This window comes from Meles meles, chromosome 19 (assembly GCF_922984935.1).
Source record: "Meles meles chromosome 19, mMelMel3.1 paternal haplotype, whole genome shotgun sequence".
Classification (NCBI taxonomy): domain Eukaryota; kingdom Metazoa; phylum Chordata; class Mammalia; order Carnivora; family Mustelidae; genus Meles; species Meles meles.
The window spans coordinates 23,016,018-23,032,232 of NC_060084.1; the positions used below are offsets into that span (position 1 = coordinate 23,016,018).

General features: G+C 39.9%; 1 protein-coding gene across 3 annotated transcripts in view; it reads left to right on the top strand.

Annotated features, from left to right (window-relative positions):
• CDH8 (cadherin 8) overlaps positions 1 to 16,215 on the top strand; it is a 383,236-nt gene that overhangs the window by 216,524 nt on the left and 150,497 nt on the right. For all 3 annotated transcript variants that reach the window (XM_045989291.1, XM_045989294.1, XM_045989292.1), the window contains one exon: positions 647 to 900. In XM_045989291.1, the coding sequence (XP_045845247.1) occupies positions 647 to 900 (254 nt within the window). The remainder of the gene's footprint in view (positions 1 to 646; positions 901 to 16,215) is intronic.

The window sequence follows — 16,215 nt, forward strand, 5'->3', positions numbered from 1 at the left end:
CTACTTCATAGCCCAGAACTTATAATAGAGACCTTCTAAGAATACCCTAAAAACTAATCCACCTCAGCTCAGCCCCATGATCAGTAGAGCAGCGGTGCTTTTGGAAGTGAAATAAGAAAACACTCTTTGTTGGGATTAGTGCTAAATTATGCTTTATAATGTCTCCTTGGACTAAACAATGATTATTTCTAGTTCTTTACATTTCACACACTGTTGCAGAAACGATAAAATATTCTTCCCAGATAGAGATTGTGTTCGATGCCGCCTTATCTCCTACCAGCAGAGGCCCGATTAACTGGCTGATTGGTATGCAGGTCATACCACCACTAGTAAAATTTTATTACGACTCTGAAGTGAAATTTTGATGGCACAATTCATGACTGTGAATATTTTGTGAATTCCAAGTGAAATGAGCAAAACAAAACAAAACAATAGGAGATTAGATCCACTGAGCTTGTATAATAAACAGATATCAATAAATGCCTGTAAAATTTACAGGTTGAGTCTGAGGGAATGGAGAGTGATCCCATTAAGGCTCACAAATGGGCTTAAATGCACATAACTATCATCCATCAGCATTAGACTCATTTGTTCTTGCTGCTGTGGTCATTAGTGAGGAACATTCATCTTTGTCATTTCTTAACAGCCTCTGGACTTTGAGACCAAAAAATCCTATACTCTGAAGGTAGAGGCAGCCAATGTCCATACTGACCCACGTTTCAGCGGCAGGGGGCCCTTTAAAGACACGGCAACAGTCAAAATCGTTGTTGAGGATGCCGACGAGCCTCCTGTCTTCTCTTCGCCTACGTACCTCCTTGAAGTTCATGAAAATGCTGCTCTGAACTCCGTGATCGGGCAAGTGACTGCTCGTGACCCCGATATCACCGCCAGTCCTATCAGGTATTTCTTTTCTAAAAGGCATACAGGCTGCATTAAATGCCAAGCGCATCAGTACTCAGTGCAGTTATGTGTACAATCTGTGTGGTTGCCTTTGGTAGAATGCTCACATGACTGAGGAATTCTGGTGAACACAATGTGTGTGTGCGCATGTGCATGCATGTATGCATCGGGACGCCTGTTCACACATGCCCGCCCGAAGCTACCTATAGTACCCAGAGCCAGGAATATCAAGGTGGACAGAGTTATTGCAGCTTTCGGAGAACTCACCGAAAATGCAAAATTGCATACGTCCTGCAGTGCATCTGAGTGAATCTTTTATATTTTCTCTGCTTGATTGTGTATTTGGATTTTTTTTCCTAGCATTGGGCAAAGCATTGCTGGTTTGTCTTCTTTCTTTTTTGACAGTTAAGTGAATTATATATAAGAAGTTGAGGGGCATGAGATGACTGTCTCAGTGCATTAAGAGGCCCCTGTCTTATTTCTGTGTTTGGAGTTTGACTTTGAAATTATTTTCTTATCACTTCGTGGACATTTCTGATAGGTCAGCATATCTGGATTGGTTCCTTTTGGACAAAATCTTTCTCTGCCATTAAAAAAAAAATCCTTTTGTTTATACTTTCCTTGCTCAGAATTTTTTCCCAAGATGAAATAATCCTTTATTAAAGTTTTTCTACCTTTTTTAGAAGTGAGGCTGAGCTCTGTTTTTTTTTTTTTTTCCTTCCTTTGAACTATGTACATCTTTTCTCTTGTGCCAGTCATCCAAATGACCGTACAGGTGCTCAAGCTAAATAGCTTTCTTCTGAAAGAACACGAAAATCTATAACCTGTGCACTGGTCTCCAAGGGTGAAGTGTTGGCTAATGATGTGTTTGAGTGTGGATTTCAAATATTGTCTTAGAAATGCTTGTCAGGAGGGAAAGAGAAAGACAGAGAGAGAGGGGGAGGAATACAGTTTTGAAGAATTATCCATTTTTCATTTGTGAATTAGTTGTCAGTTCATCTCAGTGTATTGAAGGGATATACGTCCAAATACTCTAATCAAGGAAACTCGGGCCATGTGAACTTTCTGGAAGTTCTGTTTATTCACTTCCTTTTTATGTACGAAGTTCCCGTTACTCATAAGGGTGCTGAAACTATGAGACAGGAAGCGAAACCCACAGAACAGGCAGTGCCCCCGGTAATTTTAGTTAGGGCAAAAAAAGGTTCTTTTCAGATCCAGAAAAGCTGGTTTTAATACAAGCCACTTCAAACCCCAGGATAATGTAGAGTATATCCCAAAAGGATACCAAAAAAAAAAAAGTTTCCCTCGGGGCGCCTGGGTAGCTTAGTGGGTTAAGCCTCTGCCTTCAGCTCAGGTCATGATCTCAGGGTCCTGGGATCGAGCGCCACATTGGGCTCTCTGCTTGGCAGGGAGCCTCCTTCCCCCCACACCTCTCTCTCTCTCTGCCTGCGTCTCTGTCTACTTGTGATCTCTGTCTGCCAAATAAAAAAATAAAATCTAAAAAAAAAAAAGTTTCCCTCAACGGAGCCCAATCTCTAAGAAGATAAAAATCCCACTTAGGGGTTTTGAAAAATGGTCAGTTGTCCATTCTCAGTTCTAAAGAGGTTCAGCAAGCCTTAGCCACACAGAATGCCCATATTTGCCCAAGAGAACTCTGTCTCTTAAAGAGCCAAGTGTTGAAGACAAGGTCAGTAAGTATCCAGACAACTAGATGGACACAGTCATCCATTTTCTGACTACATGTTGAGGTTATGAAATGGCTCTAGATTGAAATGCTGATCTATAAATACGGGCAATGATATCTGTTGAATAATGAATCTGTCCTGTTTTATGTTACTGCGTTTTTCTCTGAAAGAACACAGACAGGAACAGTTGCCACTTTCCTCGCATCTCCAAGCATGAGACAGAACGAAGGCAGTGAGTAAGATGGGTTCAGCTGAATGACAGGGCCAGTTTTAACAGTGGATTTGACAAGAGTTTTACTCTTTTCAGCAAGGAACACAAGAAGGGCTCAGGAATATGCCAAGCTAAGGGCCCTTGGGGGGGGGCTTCAGATATTGGGGCAATCTTACATATACTCTAAACATGGTATCCATAGTGGCCCTGGAAACAGACTTCCAATGCAGAGACATGGTCTAAATCAGCTAGAGATCAGGAACTTGTCATACCCTAGTGACGGCAACCTCGACTTACAGAACTGGTTAAAAATCCAGGTTTTTGGTTGCTGACATACTTCTGCACGTTTTGTTATCTATCCATTTACTGAGGCAAACATAGAGATTTACTGATACTGTTTCCAGTACCCAGGGAATCCAGTGATGATTGTCATTGTCGTTAATTATTGTTATTATTACTGTTGTTATTTTTGTTATTACTACTGCTTTGAAATTAGTTTATTTTTTTAGAGAGGGAGGTGGGGAGGGGCAGAGGGAGAGAGAGAATCTCAAGTATGCTCCATGCCCAGCTGGGAGCCAGACACAGGGCTCCATCTCAAGACCCTGAGATCATGACCTGAGCCAAAATCAAGAGTCGGACACTCACCTGACAGAGGCACCCAGGTGCCCCAAAGTCTTACCGCTGCTTTGAAAGGCAGGTGTAGAGGAAGCTTGAAGCTGCTTAGGAACTACTGCCCAGCTTAGGAATGTTTTGTTTTCAGGCAAACCTAGAGGGGATTTAAGACTGTGTTACCAGGAGAGATGGATAGATAAAATAGCATCTGATGACACGGACGTGTCTGTGCCTCTGATAGATTCCAAGCAAGCACTCGTTCCTTGACATCTGTGGTCCCCCCCAAAGAAGAGGTGAATACTGTTTCAAAGCATTTCACTATAGGGTTCTGATGTGCATGCCACTCAGAAGGCAAGTCCCACAGAGGTCTGAATGCAGGGGGATTGGCTGCATGGGATGACAATGTAGGAATCATGAACTGCATGTTTCAGCACCTGTTTTGCTTTTCTGCATTTGTTGCCCACCCCCCGACCCCTCCCACAACCCCACTTCATTGGGTTATAGAGAGCAGCTTTCGTCTTTCTTTGCACAATTGGTTAATTTGAGTAGAAAATTAAATTTCCTGACTAGCCAGAGCAATGCACGGTTCCTTATGAGTCTAGCAGACAGATTTAGAGCCATTTAACCTTTTTAAACAGAACTAGAGGACACTGATATTCTGGGAATTACCGAATAACAAATAGCTGTGCGTTATTTTCTCTTTAGAACTGTTGTATGTCTTATGCTGACAAGAATGCACCCATCTTTTAGGGGCATGTTCACTTTGCCATCCAGCAAGAAATAGACATTTATTGTGGCATTTGCTGTGTTAAAATATGCAGTCCTTTATTGGCTGATCAACTTCCCATAAGGCTCAGCTTTTGAGAGCATATCATTGAGCTGGAAATAGCACGTATTTTAAAATTCTTGTACTTAAATCTATAACTTTACCTATACACCTCCATCTGTATGTTTGTCTTTGTGTATATTTCCTTTCAGGAGAAAATACACAATGGCATAGGGAGTCTCACCTTCTCCCTTCCAGGAACATTAATCGAACATTTGCTACTTTTTGGGGTCCCTGGGTGGCTCAGTGGGTTAAGCCTCTACCTTCAGCTCAGGTCATGATCCCGGAGTCCTGGGATCGAGCCCCGCATCAGGCTCTCTGCTCAGCGGGGAGTCTGCTTCCCTCTCTCTGCCTGCCTCTCTGCCTACTTGTGATCTCTGTCAAATAAATAAAATCTTTAAAAAAAATTTTCTACTTCTTTTCAATGCCATATTTATCTCAGTAACATTGAATAATGTGGGGTAAAGTATTTAAAAGATGTTATGCTTTGAACTTATGCAGACTAAAATTTGAATCCTATCATCTCTACTTCCTCCAGTAGCCGGTCTCTGGACTTCTCTGAGACTCGGTCTCTTCTTCTGTATTTTGGGATAATATCATGCCCCTCACAGGTCTACTGAAATAATTAAATTAAGTTATCAAATTAAAAAATGTAGTAGCTATTAGCATTGCCATTTAATAAAACCGTCATCGATATATATCATAAATGCAAATGAAAAATCCAGTGCTTATTTTAATAGAGATTCTTCTCCTGAAGGTTGCTGACCGTGTAGCATTGTCTGTTTTTCCTATAACAGTTACTGGCTAAACAGTTTAATTAACCTCAGTTAGTGTAACCGGCCCCTGCTGCTGTTGTGAATATTGTTCCTAGTGCGTGGTCAGTATGCAGCAAGTGTGCTGAATGTACTCATTTCGTTCCCTAACTCCTCTCCTATAGGATAACGTACTCATTTCCGGAAATTAACAGATGAGGAAACTATGGATAAAAAAACCTAAGTTGCTGGGTAGCACACAAATAATCAAGAGTGGAACTGTGGTGCGTACCTAGATTTTTCTGACAGCACAATTTCTTAATCTGCTGTCCCTCTGCCACACTTTCTTTCCCCGTGTTCTCAGGGACTTCAGCTATGTCTCTGCTTGTTGGAACAGCTTAGCAGGACCAGGTTTTGGGTTTGTTGTTTTTTTTTTAAGATTTTATTCATTTATTTATTTGACAGCTCACAAGTAGGCAGAGAGGCAGACAGAGAGGGGGAAGCAGGCTCCCTGCTGAGCAGAGAGCCCAATGCGGGGCTGGATCCCAGGACCCTGGGATCATGACCTGAGCCAAAGGCAGAGGCTTTAACCCACTGAGCCACCCAGGCACCCCAGCAGGACCAGTTTTAATTGAAATCATAAACTACTCATTCTCTAAATGGCCTCATTCCATTTGGGATGCATACCAACAAGGGAAGAAAATATCCCAGGTCTGTGGAATTCACCAGAGCATGGCTGGGAATGCTCCTTGCTCCACAGTCCAACCCCTTTGTATGGGTTTTGTTACTATTAGCTGTAAGCCCAATTGTGATTAAGGAGGTAAAAGAAGAAAGAATCTAACAATAACATAAATCAGATCAGACATTGTGCTAAGTTCCTATTATGTATCATTTCACTTATTTCTCATAAAGGTTGCAGTGAAGTAGTCTGTATGATTTTAGTTTCCTGGAGAAAGAGCTGAGGCTCTAAAAGGTTGAGTTCCCTGCGTGTGGTCATAGAGTAGGGGGTGCAGGGCCCCTTTCTTCTTACCATTGTTACCGTATCTATGCATGCTTTGCTTGTTCTGGCATTTTGCATGAGGGGTGGGATGATGACGATTCATGTTTACTGAGCCCATCCTTTGTGACAGACACTTTGAAATGCTCTTATATGCAGTTAACTGTTTATAGGTAAGGTAAAAATTCTCAGCATAACCTGAGTGTTAAAATATCATCCAGTGCCTTCCTGTTAACCTGCTGTGGCTCATTTTTTTCCCCTTTTAATACATTTATTTCAAGTGTGTATTTGGTGTTACCATGGTGTTGAGATGATATGTGATGGTTGTTTTTAGGTAGTTGCTCCCTATTTCTTTCAGAGCATGAGCTGCTTAAAATAAAAGTGGGGGGGATGGCCATTCAGCAGGCAGAGTAGACTGACACATGACCGTGGTAGCTACAAGGCTCTGTTGTCCTAATTCCTCTCCCGAATGTAAGTGCCCACTCAACATAAGAGATTGCATTTTGTTCTTCCTATTTGAACTCGGGCATTCTTACAATTCACTGCAGTTACCTGGCTTGCTGTTAATGAGCTCTTTTCCTGAAAACACTCTCCTTACATTCCTGATGTCCAGTGATGCAAAAGTGGGAATATTCCACACTGTTGAGAACCTCGCAATAATGTAGACTGTGTATTGATGGACTCCTCAGTCTTGTAACTCCTGCATTTGGTTAGGACTTAGTTTTTGTCTGTTTTAATTTAATTTTATTTATTATTCACATTATTTTTTGGTGTTAAGAACGCTTTACATGAGCTCTACCCTTTAACAGATTTTTAGGTGCCTACTCTAATATCCGTCGTTAACTCTAGGCACAGTGTTGTACAGCACCTTTCTAGAACTTAATCTGTCTGTGTAACTGAAACTTTACACCCAGTGATTAGCAACTCCCCATTTCCCCCTTCCCCCAGCCCCAGGCAACCACTGTTCTGTGCTTTTATGAATTTGACTATTTTAGATTATCTCCTGTATGTAGAATCATGTGGTACTTGTCCTTCTGTGACTGGCTTATTTCACTTACCATGATGCTCTCCAGGTTCATATCTGTTGTGGTGCAGCATAGAAATTCCTTCTTTTGAAGGCTGAATAGTATTTCATTCTATCTATAGACCATATTTTCCTTATTGATTCATCTGTCGATGGTCATTTATATTGTTCCCACATCTTGGCTGACGTAAAGAGTGTTACAGTGACCATAGGAGTGCTAATCTATCTTCAAATCCTGGTTTCGATTGTTTTGGATAAATACCCAGAAGGAAGATTGCTGGGTCATATGGTGATTCAATTTTAAATAATTTTGTAGGAACTCCCATACTGTTTTCCACAGGGGCTGCGCTTCTTTGCATTCTCACCACCAGAGTGCAAAGATCTGGTGCAAGGACTGAGTCCTTTTAAAAAATCATTAAAACTTGGTCACTTAGTTTTCTGCATACTTTTAGCCAGATACAAGTTTGATTGTCTCCCAGTTCAGAGGCACCAAATCTTCAAGTCATTGTTCCAAAAAACTCACGGTACTTGCTAATTCAACCATCAGTGAAATCATACATTCAGTCAGATAGCTATTTATTCATTGTTTTTTCATGTGTGCGTGTGTGTTAAAGGATTTATTTATTTTGTTGCACAACTAGTGTCAGCATAACTCGGGTTTTTCTAGGGAATTTCTGTACAGACAAAGCCTCTGGCCTCATGGACCTTATTCTACAATAGGGAGGATGGCTGCATAGCCATGGAAAACCCAAGCCCTTCCCATTTATCTAATTAGATACGTGCTCTCTAAAAATGATATATAAAGATAGATTATGGAACTTGAGGGTCAAACGGAGGAATAAGTTTCCTAGTTTCATAATGAATTTGAATAGAAGCAACCATAGATACCCAGTGGTGCTAAGGTGTAAATATCCCACAGCGCAGTGACCAAATATTAATTTGGAGAAGGGACTGTGTGTATATAATTTTTTTCTCTCATCCTTTCTTTCTCTGTTTTTCTAAAGAAATGCTTTGGGTAGGAAAGGGCTTCTTTTTCTCCTTAGAGGAATAATAAATAATATGTGATGCAGGGACCTTAGAATTCTGGGACTAGCAGAACCAGATAATATTATTTATTAAAGCAGTTAGAGCAACCAGTGGAGCAATTAGAGGCAAAAAGCTGAAAACTTGTAGATGGAATTTTTGATACTGAAAGTGCATGCGAGAAAATGTTAAAATGGTTTCTTTAGGCATAATAACAAAAGCTAGAATGAAATTAAGCAGTAAGAAAGAAACAGTTGGAGTTCAGTGAAATATAATAACTGATTCATAACTAAGGGGTTTATTTCATTATAAGTGGCTCTAAACCTCATCTTCACTTGCAGTTGGCTCAAAATTGCATCTTCCTATAAATTTTCCATATAGAGGCTGCAAACCAATGTTTAGCAAAAATATTTTTTATAACCTAAAAGTGCATTTATGCCTGTTAACTTTGAAAAACAGATACACACTGCCTTTCTCCAAGAGCAGCATCTCCCTGTGTTTGCAGGGACACGATTGGGATTAAAGACATTGTGGCCAGATCAATTCGAACTCCAGTTTCTTTGCACTAGGACTTCACAGGAATGTTAATTTGCTAAAGTGCATTGCACTTTATAAGAAAGAGAAAACGTAAGTGGCTCAATCCATCTTGGAACTTTGTGGTTTTGCAGAGCGTCTGGAGTGTAAGGGAGGACACTCACACTCCGTGCTGGTGGGTGCTCTAGACGATAAGGTGTTGAGCACAGCAAGTATCGCAAGCCTTATTCCTCTATGTTGAACAGGATATGCATTTCTTTTGTTACTGTATGAGTCTCCCTCTCCCTTCCCCTCCTTTTTTTTTTTTTTTTTTCCTTTCTGTAAGACCCACTTAAGGGAGACTCATGGCTTCGGCGAATACTTTGACTCTATTACCTTGGGCCAGGGGCCATTAAATTATATAGCCTGTGTGCCAAACCTGGCCTACCACCTTTCTTTAAATGAAGTTTTATTGGAACACAACCATCCCCATTCTTTTTATGCCCTACAACTGCAGAGTTGAGTAGCAGTGACAGGGGGTGTACTGCCTGCCGAGCCTAAAATATTTACTTGACCAAAACGTTTGCCAACCGCTACCCTAGACGGATCAGGGTCTGGATTTTCATCCGTCATTTGAATAGTTAGCTCCCATATCATTCCGGGATCTTATGTGGTCTCAGAAACTCCCTAAAGATTAAAAAAAATAATAAGCATTTTTAAAATCTGTAGCAGTCAAAGAAATTCTCTGGATGACGCTCCAGCTGTATGTGATGGGAAGTGGCTCTCCCAAGCTTTCCCGAGAGCCGCTGGGACATTGGTCCTCATGGGACCCACGGCAGAATATACTTATATTGAGTCTGCCAGAAAAGTCTGGTTTTGTTTCGTGTAGCTTTGGGGCCCATCCTCATAACTACCCTACAGGCTGTGAAAGGGCATCCTGAAAAATGCTGTGATGCTTTACCTGCTTGAAATGAGGAATTTACTTGTTTCTTGCATGAGCTTATTATAAAATGCCATTTTTCCCCTCCATTCTGCAGACCTCATTAATGACTACAATACAGGGTTTTTAGAATACAGTCTGGTGACTGCCTTAGCCAAACCCTGGTCACTGCATTTCAGGGTCTTGGTAAATTCTCCGAGTAGCAGTATTTCTGTATCTAAAAATATAAAATGGCACGAAGTAGAAATTCACTTGGAGGAGGCCTGCTGTACGTAGTAGGTTCCACACACTCTGACATGTATTCCCCGTTGTGAGACGCGATATTCAACGAGTGATACTGGAAATAATGTCTGGATTTTCATTCATGCCTATTTAGTATTTTTTTTTAAGATTTATTTATTTATTTGACAGAGAGAGAGATCACAAGTAGGCAGAGAGGCAGGCAGAGAGAGAGAGAGGAGGAAGCAGGCTCCCTGCTGAGCAGAGAGCCCAATGCAGGGCTCGATCCCAGGATCCTGAGACCATGACCTGAGCCGAAGGCGGAGGCTTTGTTATAAAATATTTTAAAACAAGTGATCTATAGTCATAAAAATAACATAAAATTAAAGGAAAATTCTGATTTCACCTTTAAAAGTTTCTGTGGTTTTTTGTTTGTTATTGTGTTTGTTTTCTGATTGGTGAAGTCTTTGTCTCCTCTAGGGAATAAAATTTGATAGTAATGTTTATATTACAAAAGAAACAAAGATGCTTGTGTAGGCTGAGCAGTGTTATCTAACACTGTTATACTCATAAGGCAAAATAAATCCTCTATTTTGCATCCCCACAAAGGGAGATTGACATCCTTATCTGATGTTCAAATATTTATGGGAGTCATTTCAACTGAGCCTTTATTTCTCCTTATATTTCTACACTCTGATTTGACACAAGGTATTATACAACCTTGCTTTTGATAAAGGACAATCAGATTTGACTTCGTGTTACAGAGGAAAACATAATATTGCATATTTGAGAAGAGAAGATGTTAAAAATGGAGAAATGCCATCTCCATCCATCTATCAAGTTTATTAGCTTTATGCTATGTGTCTGGAGCCAGTTTGCTGGGGAGTGAAACCGTTCAAGTTGAAGTGCCTTCCAAATGTGACTCGGGATGCCAGTCAAGTTTGGGGATGGTCTGCTGAGGTGTGTGGCTCCACAGTAAATAAGATTCATGAAAGTCCTTAAGATGGGTCACAGCTATGGGAAATACATTTAATACTGCAGAAAACAGCAGAAGACCTAAATGTCCTTCCAAAGCCAAGGGTGTGAAATTGGAGATAACAGGTATGGAAAGGGAACAGGATCCAGAGGGTGGTGAAGTATGGGAGATCTGCTCACTGGAGAAAGAGGAAGCCTGTCTGGATCACCTTTATTAAACATCAGGTACATGATATTGGACTTTGCACTTGCTTACATGTATAAGACTATGTTAGACCGTGTAGGCAGGCATTGTGTTTAGGGATGAGTTTTTTTTGACGAGAAATATTTTTGTCCCGCTAGAGAGAATTGCATCTGCTTGACCACTGGAATGGTGTGCTTATATTAGTAGTATTATAAATCAGATACGTAAACAAGGTATTTCAGTATAAATGCATTTCCAGCCCTTAATTGCTAGGGCTTAGTGTAAGTCCTTAGCATGTACTGAATGAGCCTAAATTTACTAAATGTCCAATGAAATTTTCAATGCATAGGTAAATTTATGACATGAAAAAAATACCTGTTTTGGTCTAGTTATGCACTACTCTTAGTATTTCTTGGGTGTGCATGTTTTCCATAAACAATTCTTTCATTTTTTATAGTAAATGATTTTGACCAAAATTGGAAACTATATGGTCAATTACCACTATCCTCATAGCTATGTGACATTCAGTGTCAGGTACTATGGTCAGGATATGATACTTAATATCTCACTAACTTTATGGCTGGGGAAAAAATATGTATTATCTGCATTTTGCAACCATAGACATTGAGAGTCAGGACAATTTATATGGGTTCCTCAAGTCATATATATGGAGGATTAAATAAGAAGTTAATATATGGGGCGATAGGAGAAGAATAAATGAAACAAAATGGGATTGGGAGGGAAACAAACCATAAGTGACTCTTAATCTCACAAAACAAACTGAGGGTTGCTGGGGGCAGGGGGGGTTGGGAGAGGGTGGTGGGGTTATGGACATTGGGGAGGGTATGTGCTATGGTGAGTGCTGTGAAGTGTGTAAACCTGGCGATTCACAGACCTGTACCCCTGGGGATAAAAATACATTATATATTTATAAAAAAATAAAAAATAAATAAATAATTAAAAAAAAAAAGAAGTTAACATATGGGGTTTAGCAGAGAAGCTGAAAATTAGGAAGGCCATGATAAATATATTAAATATGTTACTAAATCTTAACCCTGGGCGTGTTCCTATGGTCCAGACTTCTTTCTTTTTAACTTCACACTATGTCTATTTTATTCTTAATGTAGCTTCATCAGCTTTGAATATCATCTAGACAATAGTCTATATGTTAAAGGATGTTCTTCACTCTTCGATTTCCCCTGGGAAGAGGAAGAGGCTGGGAGCCGTTTGTAAGGGCATTTCTTCGATATTCCTCCTTCCCACATCCAAAGAATCACTATGTCTTGTTTACTTTACTTTCTAGACTCCAACACCATCATCTCTAATGTGAGCACTCACAGAGGTCCCATCTGCCCGCCTCCAGCCCCTTGATATCCACACAGGTGCCAAACTAATCTCGAACCCACTTAGAGCTGTGCTGTCCACTAGATTAGACACTAGTCACATGTGGCTCTTTGAATGGAGATAAAATTCATTTAAATTAAACAAAATACAAATTTCAGTTGCTCTGTTCTACTAGCTAGACTTCAAGGGCTAAACAGCTACATGTAGTAAGTGGTTACCACATTGGTAACTGCATTGTGATATATATGTGTATATATATATATCACAATGCAGTTACCAATGTGGTATATGTGTATACACACACACACACACACACACACACACACACACGCACACACTATATATATATATATATATATATATATATATATATATATATATATATTAACCACATTGGCTCCTGTATGTAGAACAAATATGTAGAGCATGTTTCTACATCACAGAAAGATCTATGAAATTCAGCTATGGTTTAAATCATATGACTTTCCTGCTATATTTCTTCAAATGGTTTCCCATTTCCTACAGGTGAAAAAATTCCTCCACTCAGTTTCTAATGCCCTTTCTGTTGTATCCCCTGATGTCCTTCCCCTGTCAAATTTTGAACTTCAACTACACCATCCTTTGTTAAGGTCTTTAAGCACAGAGAACATATTCCTAACTCAGACTTTTCATATTTTCTCCTGCTTTTGATATGAATAATTTGTAATATTTTATATATCTATCCCATTTTGTCTTCATCACTGTAAGCTTTGAAAAGACTTGTTTTCATTGTCTTTCTTCACCTATAGACTTTATCTATATGACATGAGCCCAAGGCCATACCTGTCTTGGCACCTAACATCATGCCTTGCACATAAGAAATACTCAATAAGGAGTGAATGAAGGCAGAAAGTTAAGAGCTGAGATGGAAGGGAAAGATGGGAAAGAAATGATAGAATGCTCATCTGTCAGACCTGAGCTCTCCCTACACTCGTATAGTCCTTTAATTTTTATGCTAACCTAAATAAGCTTAAACTCTCAAGATTTTTGACACGCCTTTTTTTTCTTTTTTTTTTTTTCCCTGCTGGGGATGCTGTCCTTACCTCTTCTACTTGGAAAACTCCTGCTCATTTTTCCTGTCCCCAAACAGATGCTACATCCTCTTGGTGTCATCTCTGACCTCCCTCACTCTTCCCCAGGCACATTTGGGCTTACTCACTGCAGTGTGAGCATTACTTTCATTACAGAGCTTGCCACTTTTCACTGTAAACAGTGAGGTCACACCAATGTGTCCAAAGAACAGTCTTTATTATAATGTTTAACATCTCACGTGCCTAAAAGAAGCAACCACGAAAACCTTATTGAAATTAAAAGAAATAATAAAAATTTTATATTTAATCCCTTCACAGTGTGCAAGACTGCATTCAGTTTTTTCCCCATATTTTTGCTATCATACCATATTTAGAATTTTCAGTTAGGAATGATTATTTTGATGATTCAGAAAATTAGAATTTCTCCAAAAATATTATGTAAATATTGAGGAATTAATCATGAATCAAATTTTATCTGAGATGTACACTAAAGAATTATTTTGTTGTTGTTCTTTTGGTCCTTTGGCTGCAGAATGTTACACATGAGATTGTCGCTTTAGGTCTCTATTTTTTCAATATTATAATGGAACAAATGACAAAACAAAATACATGCTCGGAAAATGGAACCTCATAAAAACCGACAGATTGGGGCGCATGGGTGGCTCAGTGGGTTAAAGCCTCTGCCTTCGACTCGGGTCATGATCTCAGGGTCCTGGGATCGAGCTCCACGTTGGGCTCTCTGCTCAGCGGGTAGCCTGCTTCCCTTCCTCTCTCTCTGCCTGCCTCTCTGCCTACTTGTGATCTCTGTCTGTCAAATAAATAAATAAAATCTTTTTTAAAAATGACAGATTTAGAATCTGAGCTTTCTATATTTGACCCGAAATAAAGTAAAAGGTACCTGAGCATGATTATGTTGGGTGAATCTGCATCACTCTTTAGGTGAAAACAGCAAGTTGAAATATGGTAACATTCTGTCTCTCTCCATATGAACACCAAACACAGAATCTTTGAAATATTTTGTTGTTGTTTAAAAATACCTAGATATTTGGCAGAGTGTCTTCTAGAAATAATGATAAAGACTCAGTGTAATACCACTTTTAAAAACCGTGAGGAAATTTAGAGCGCATTATCTAATTTGGGATTCACCTTAACCTTTAAAAGAAGGCGATTCTATTGTTCTCATTTTTAGGTGAAGAAACTGAGGGTTGGCTATATAAAGTGGCTTCACAGAGAAGTTAGGAATAGAAGGACCATTCCCTGGGGAAATCATCAGGTGTTTCACAAATATTACAGTGGAAAGAGTGTAGTCCATGATAACTTTTTCTTAGGAAACCTGTTATCAGTTTATGTTTATCTGATGGTTAAAGTCATCAGTGTAGCTGTTCGTGTACACTCCCCAGTTTATCTTACACAGTTTCCTCCTGTTGCCCCGAAGCCACTGGCAATGAAAATGGAAAATTCCCTGATTTCGAGATGTTTGTTCTAAAAATCCTTGAAATATTCCTTTTTTTTTTCTTTTTAAGACTTTATTTATTTATTTATTTGTCAGTGAGAAAGACAGAGAGAGTGCATAAGCTGGACGAGAGGCACAGGGAGAATCAGGCTTCCCGCTGAGCAAGGAGCCCGATGCGGGACTCAATCCCAGGACCCTGGGATCATGATCTGAGCCGAAGGCAGACCTTTTTTTTTTTTTCCATTTTATTTATTTTTTCAGCGTAACAGTATTCATTCTTTTTGCACAACACCCAGTGCTCCATGCAAAACGTGCCCTCCCCATTACCCACCACCTGTTCCCCCAACCTCCCACCCCTGACCCTTCAAAACCCTCAGGTTGTTTTTCAGAGTCCATAGTCTCTTATGGTTCGCCTCCCCTCCCCAATGTCCATAGCCCGCTCCCCCTCTCCCAATCCCACCTCCCCCCAGCAACCCCCAGTTTATGAAGGCAGACCTTTAACCAACTGAGTCACTCAGGCATCCCCTTAAAATGTTCTTGACATTGTTACAGACCAAGAAGCAATAAACGAATAGGGGACAGAGGGTCTCAGTATGTAGTGTTGGGGGTGGGATTGGGAAGAGAGGTAGGAGATGCTTTGAATATGTATGTATAATACTTGAATATGGACAACAAAATACAAACACACACTGGGACGTTGTGCCAATACCAGTGTTGGTATGAAATATAAATAATTGAAGAAACCTAGAACTCAACTAAAAAGAGCTGCAATGCAGAATAGGGTGCCCTTTCTCAACCCAGGGACATCCATGGTCCATTTTGAGCTCTTCTTAGTCACCGCACCAGTGGTTTCTTAGTGTATTTACTTCTGAACTCTGCAGGCGACTCTTATCTGGGTCAGCTGTGACATCAGTTTGTGTTCATGGTCAGAATACTGTAGATTAAATGAGTTTCCAAACAAGGCGCTGTGCATCTAGGTAGGAATGTTCTTGCATCTGTAGCCTTACTTCCACAAAGTAAGATGATGAAATTTTTACCATTTCCTTCTAAGACCTACTCCTGTAGGTTAGTGAAACAGTCATATTGAAGCAAACCAGGGAATTTGTTGGAATAAAATGAGAAAGTTTAAATAGGGCTTCTAAAACATACTCATTGTACTCGATGGAGAATGTCTATTTCCAAAATTTCCGTCATTAGGATTGATGTTAACATGACCCAAGGAGCCCATTTTCTCACATGCCGCTTCCCACGGTGTTAATAAGTTCCTTATTATTTGGAGATGAGTCTCCAAACCGTATTCTCTTTTTCTCAAAACGAGATCTTTTGTCTAACACACTTTAATTCGGCAAAGAAACAGCAAATCCAAAACATGCAAATTTTAAAGAAATTAGAATGAAGACTTCAATACCAGAGGTACGGATCCTGTGACTTTGAAGACATAAATTAGAAAGCTTTGAATTTTTCAGTAGATAGAATATGAACCAAAA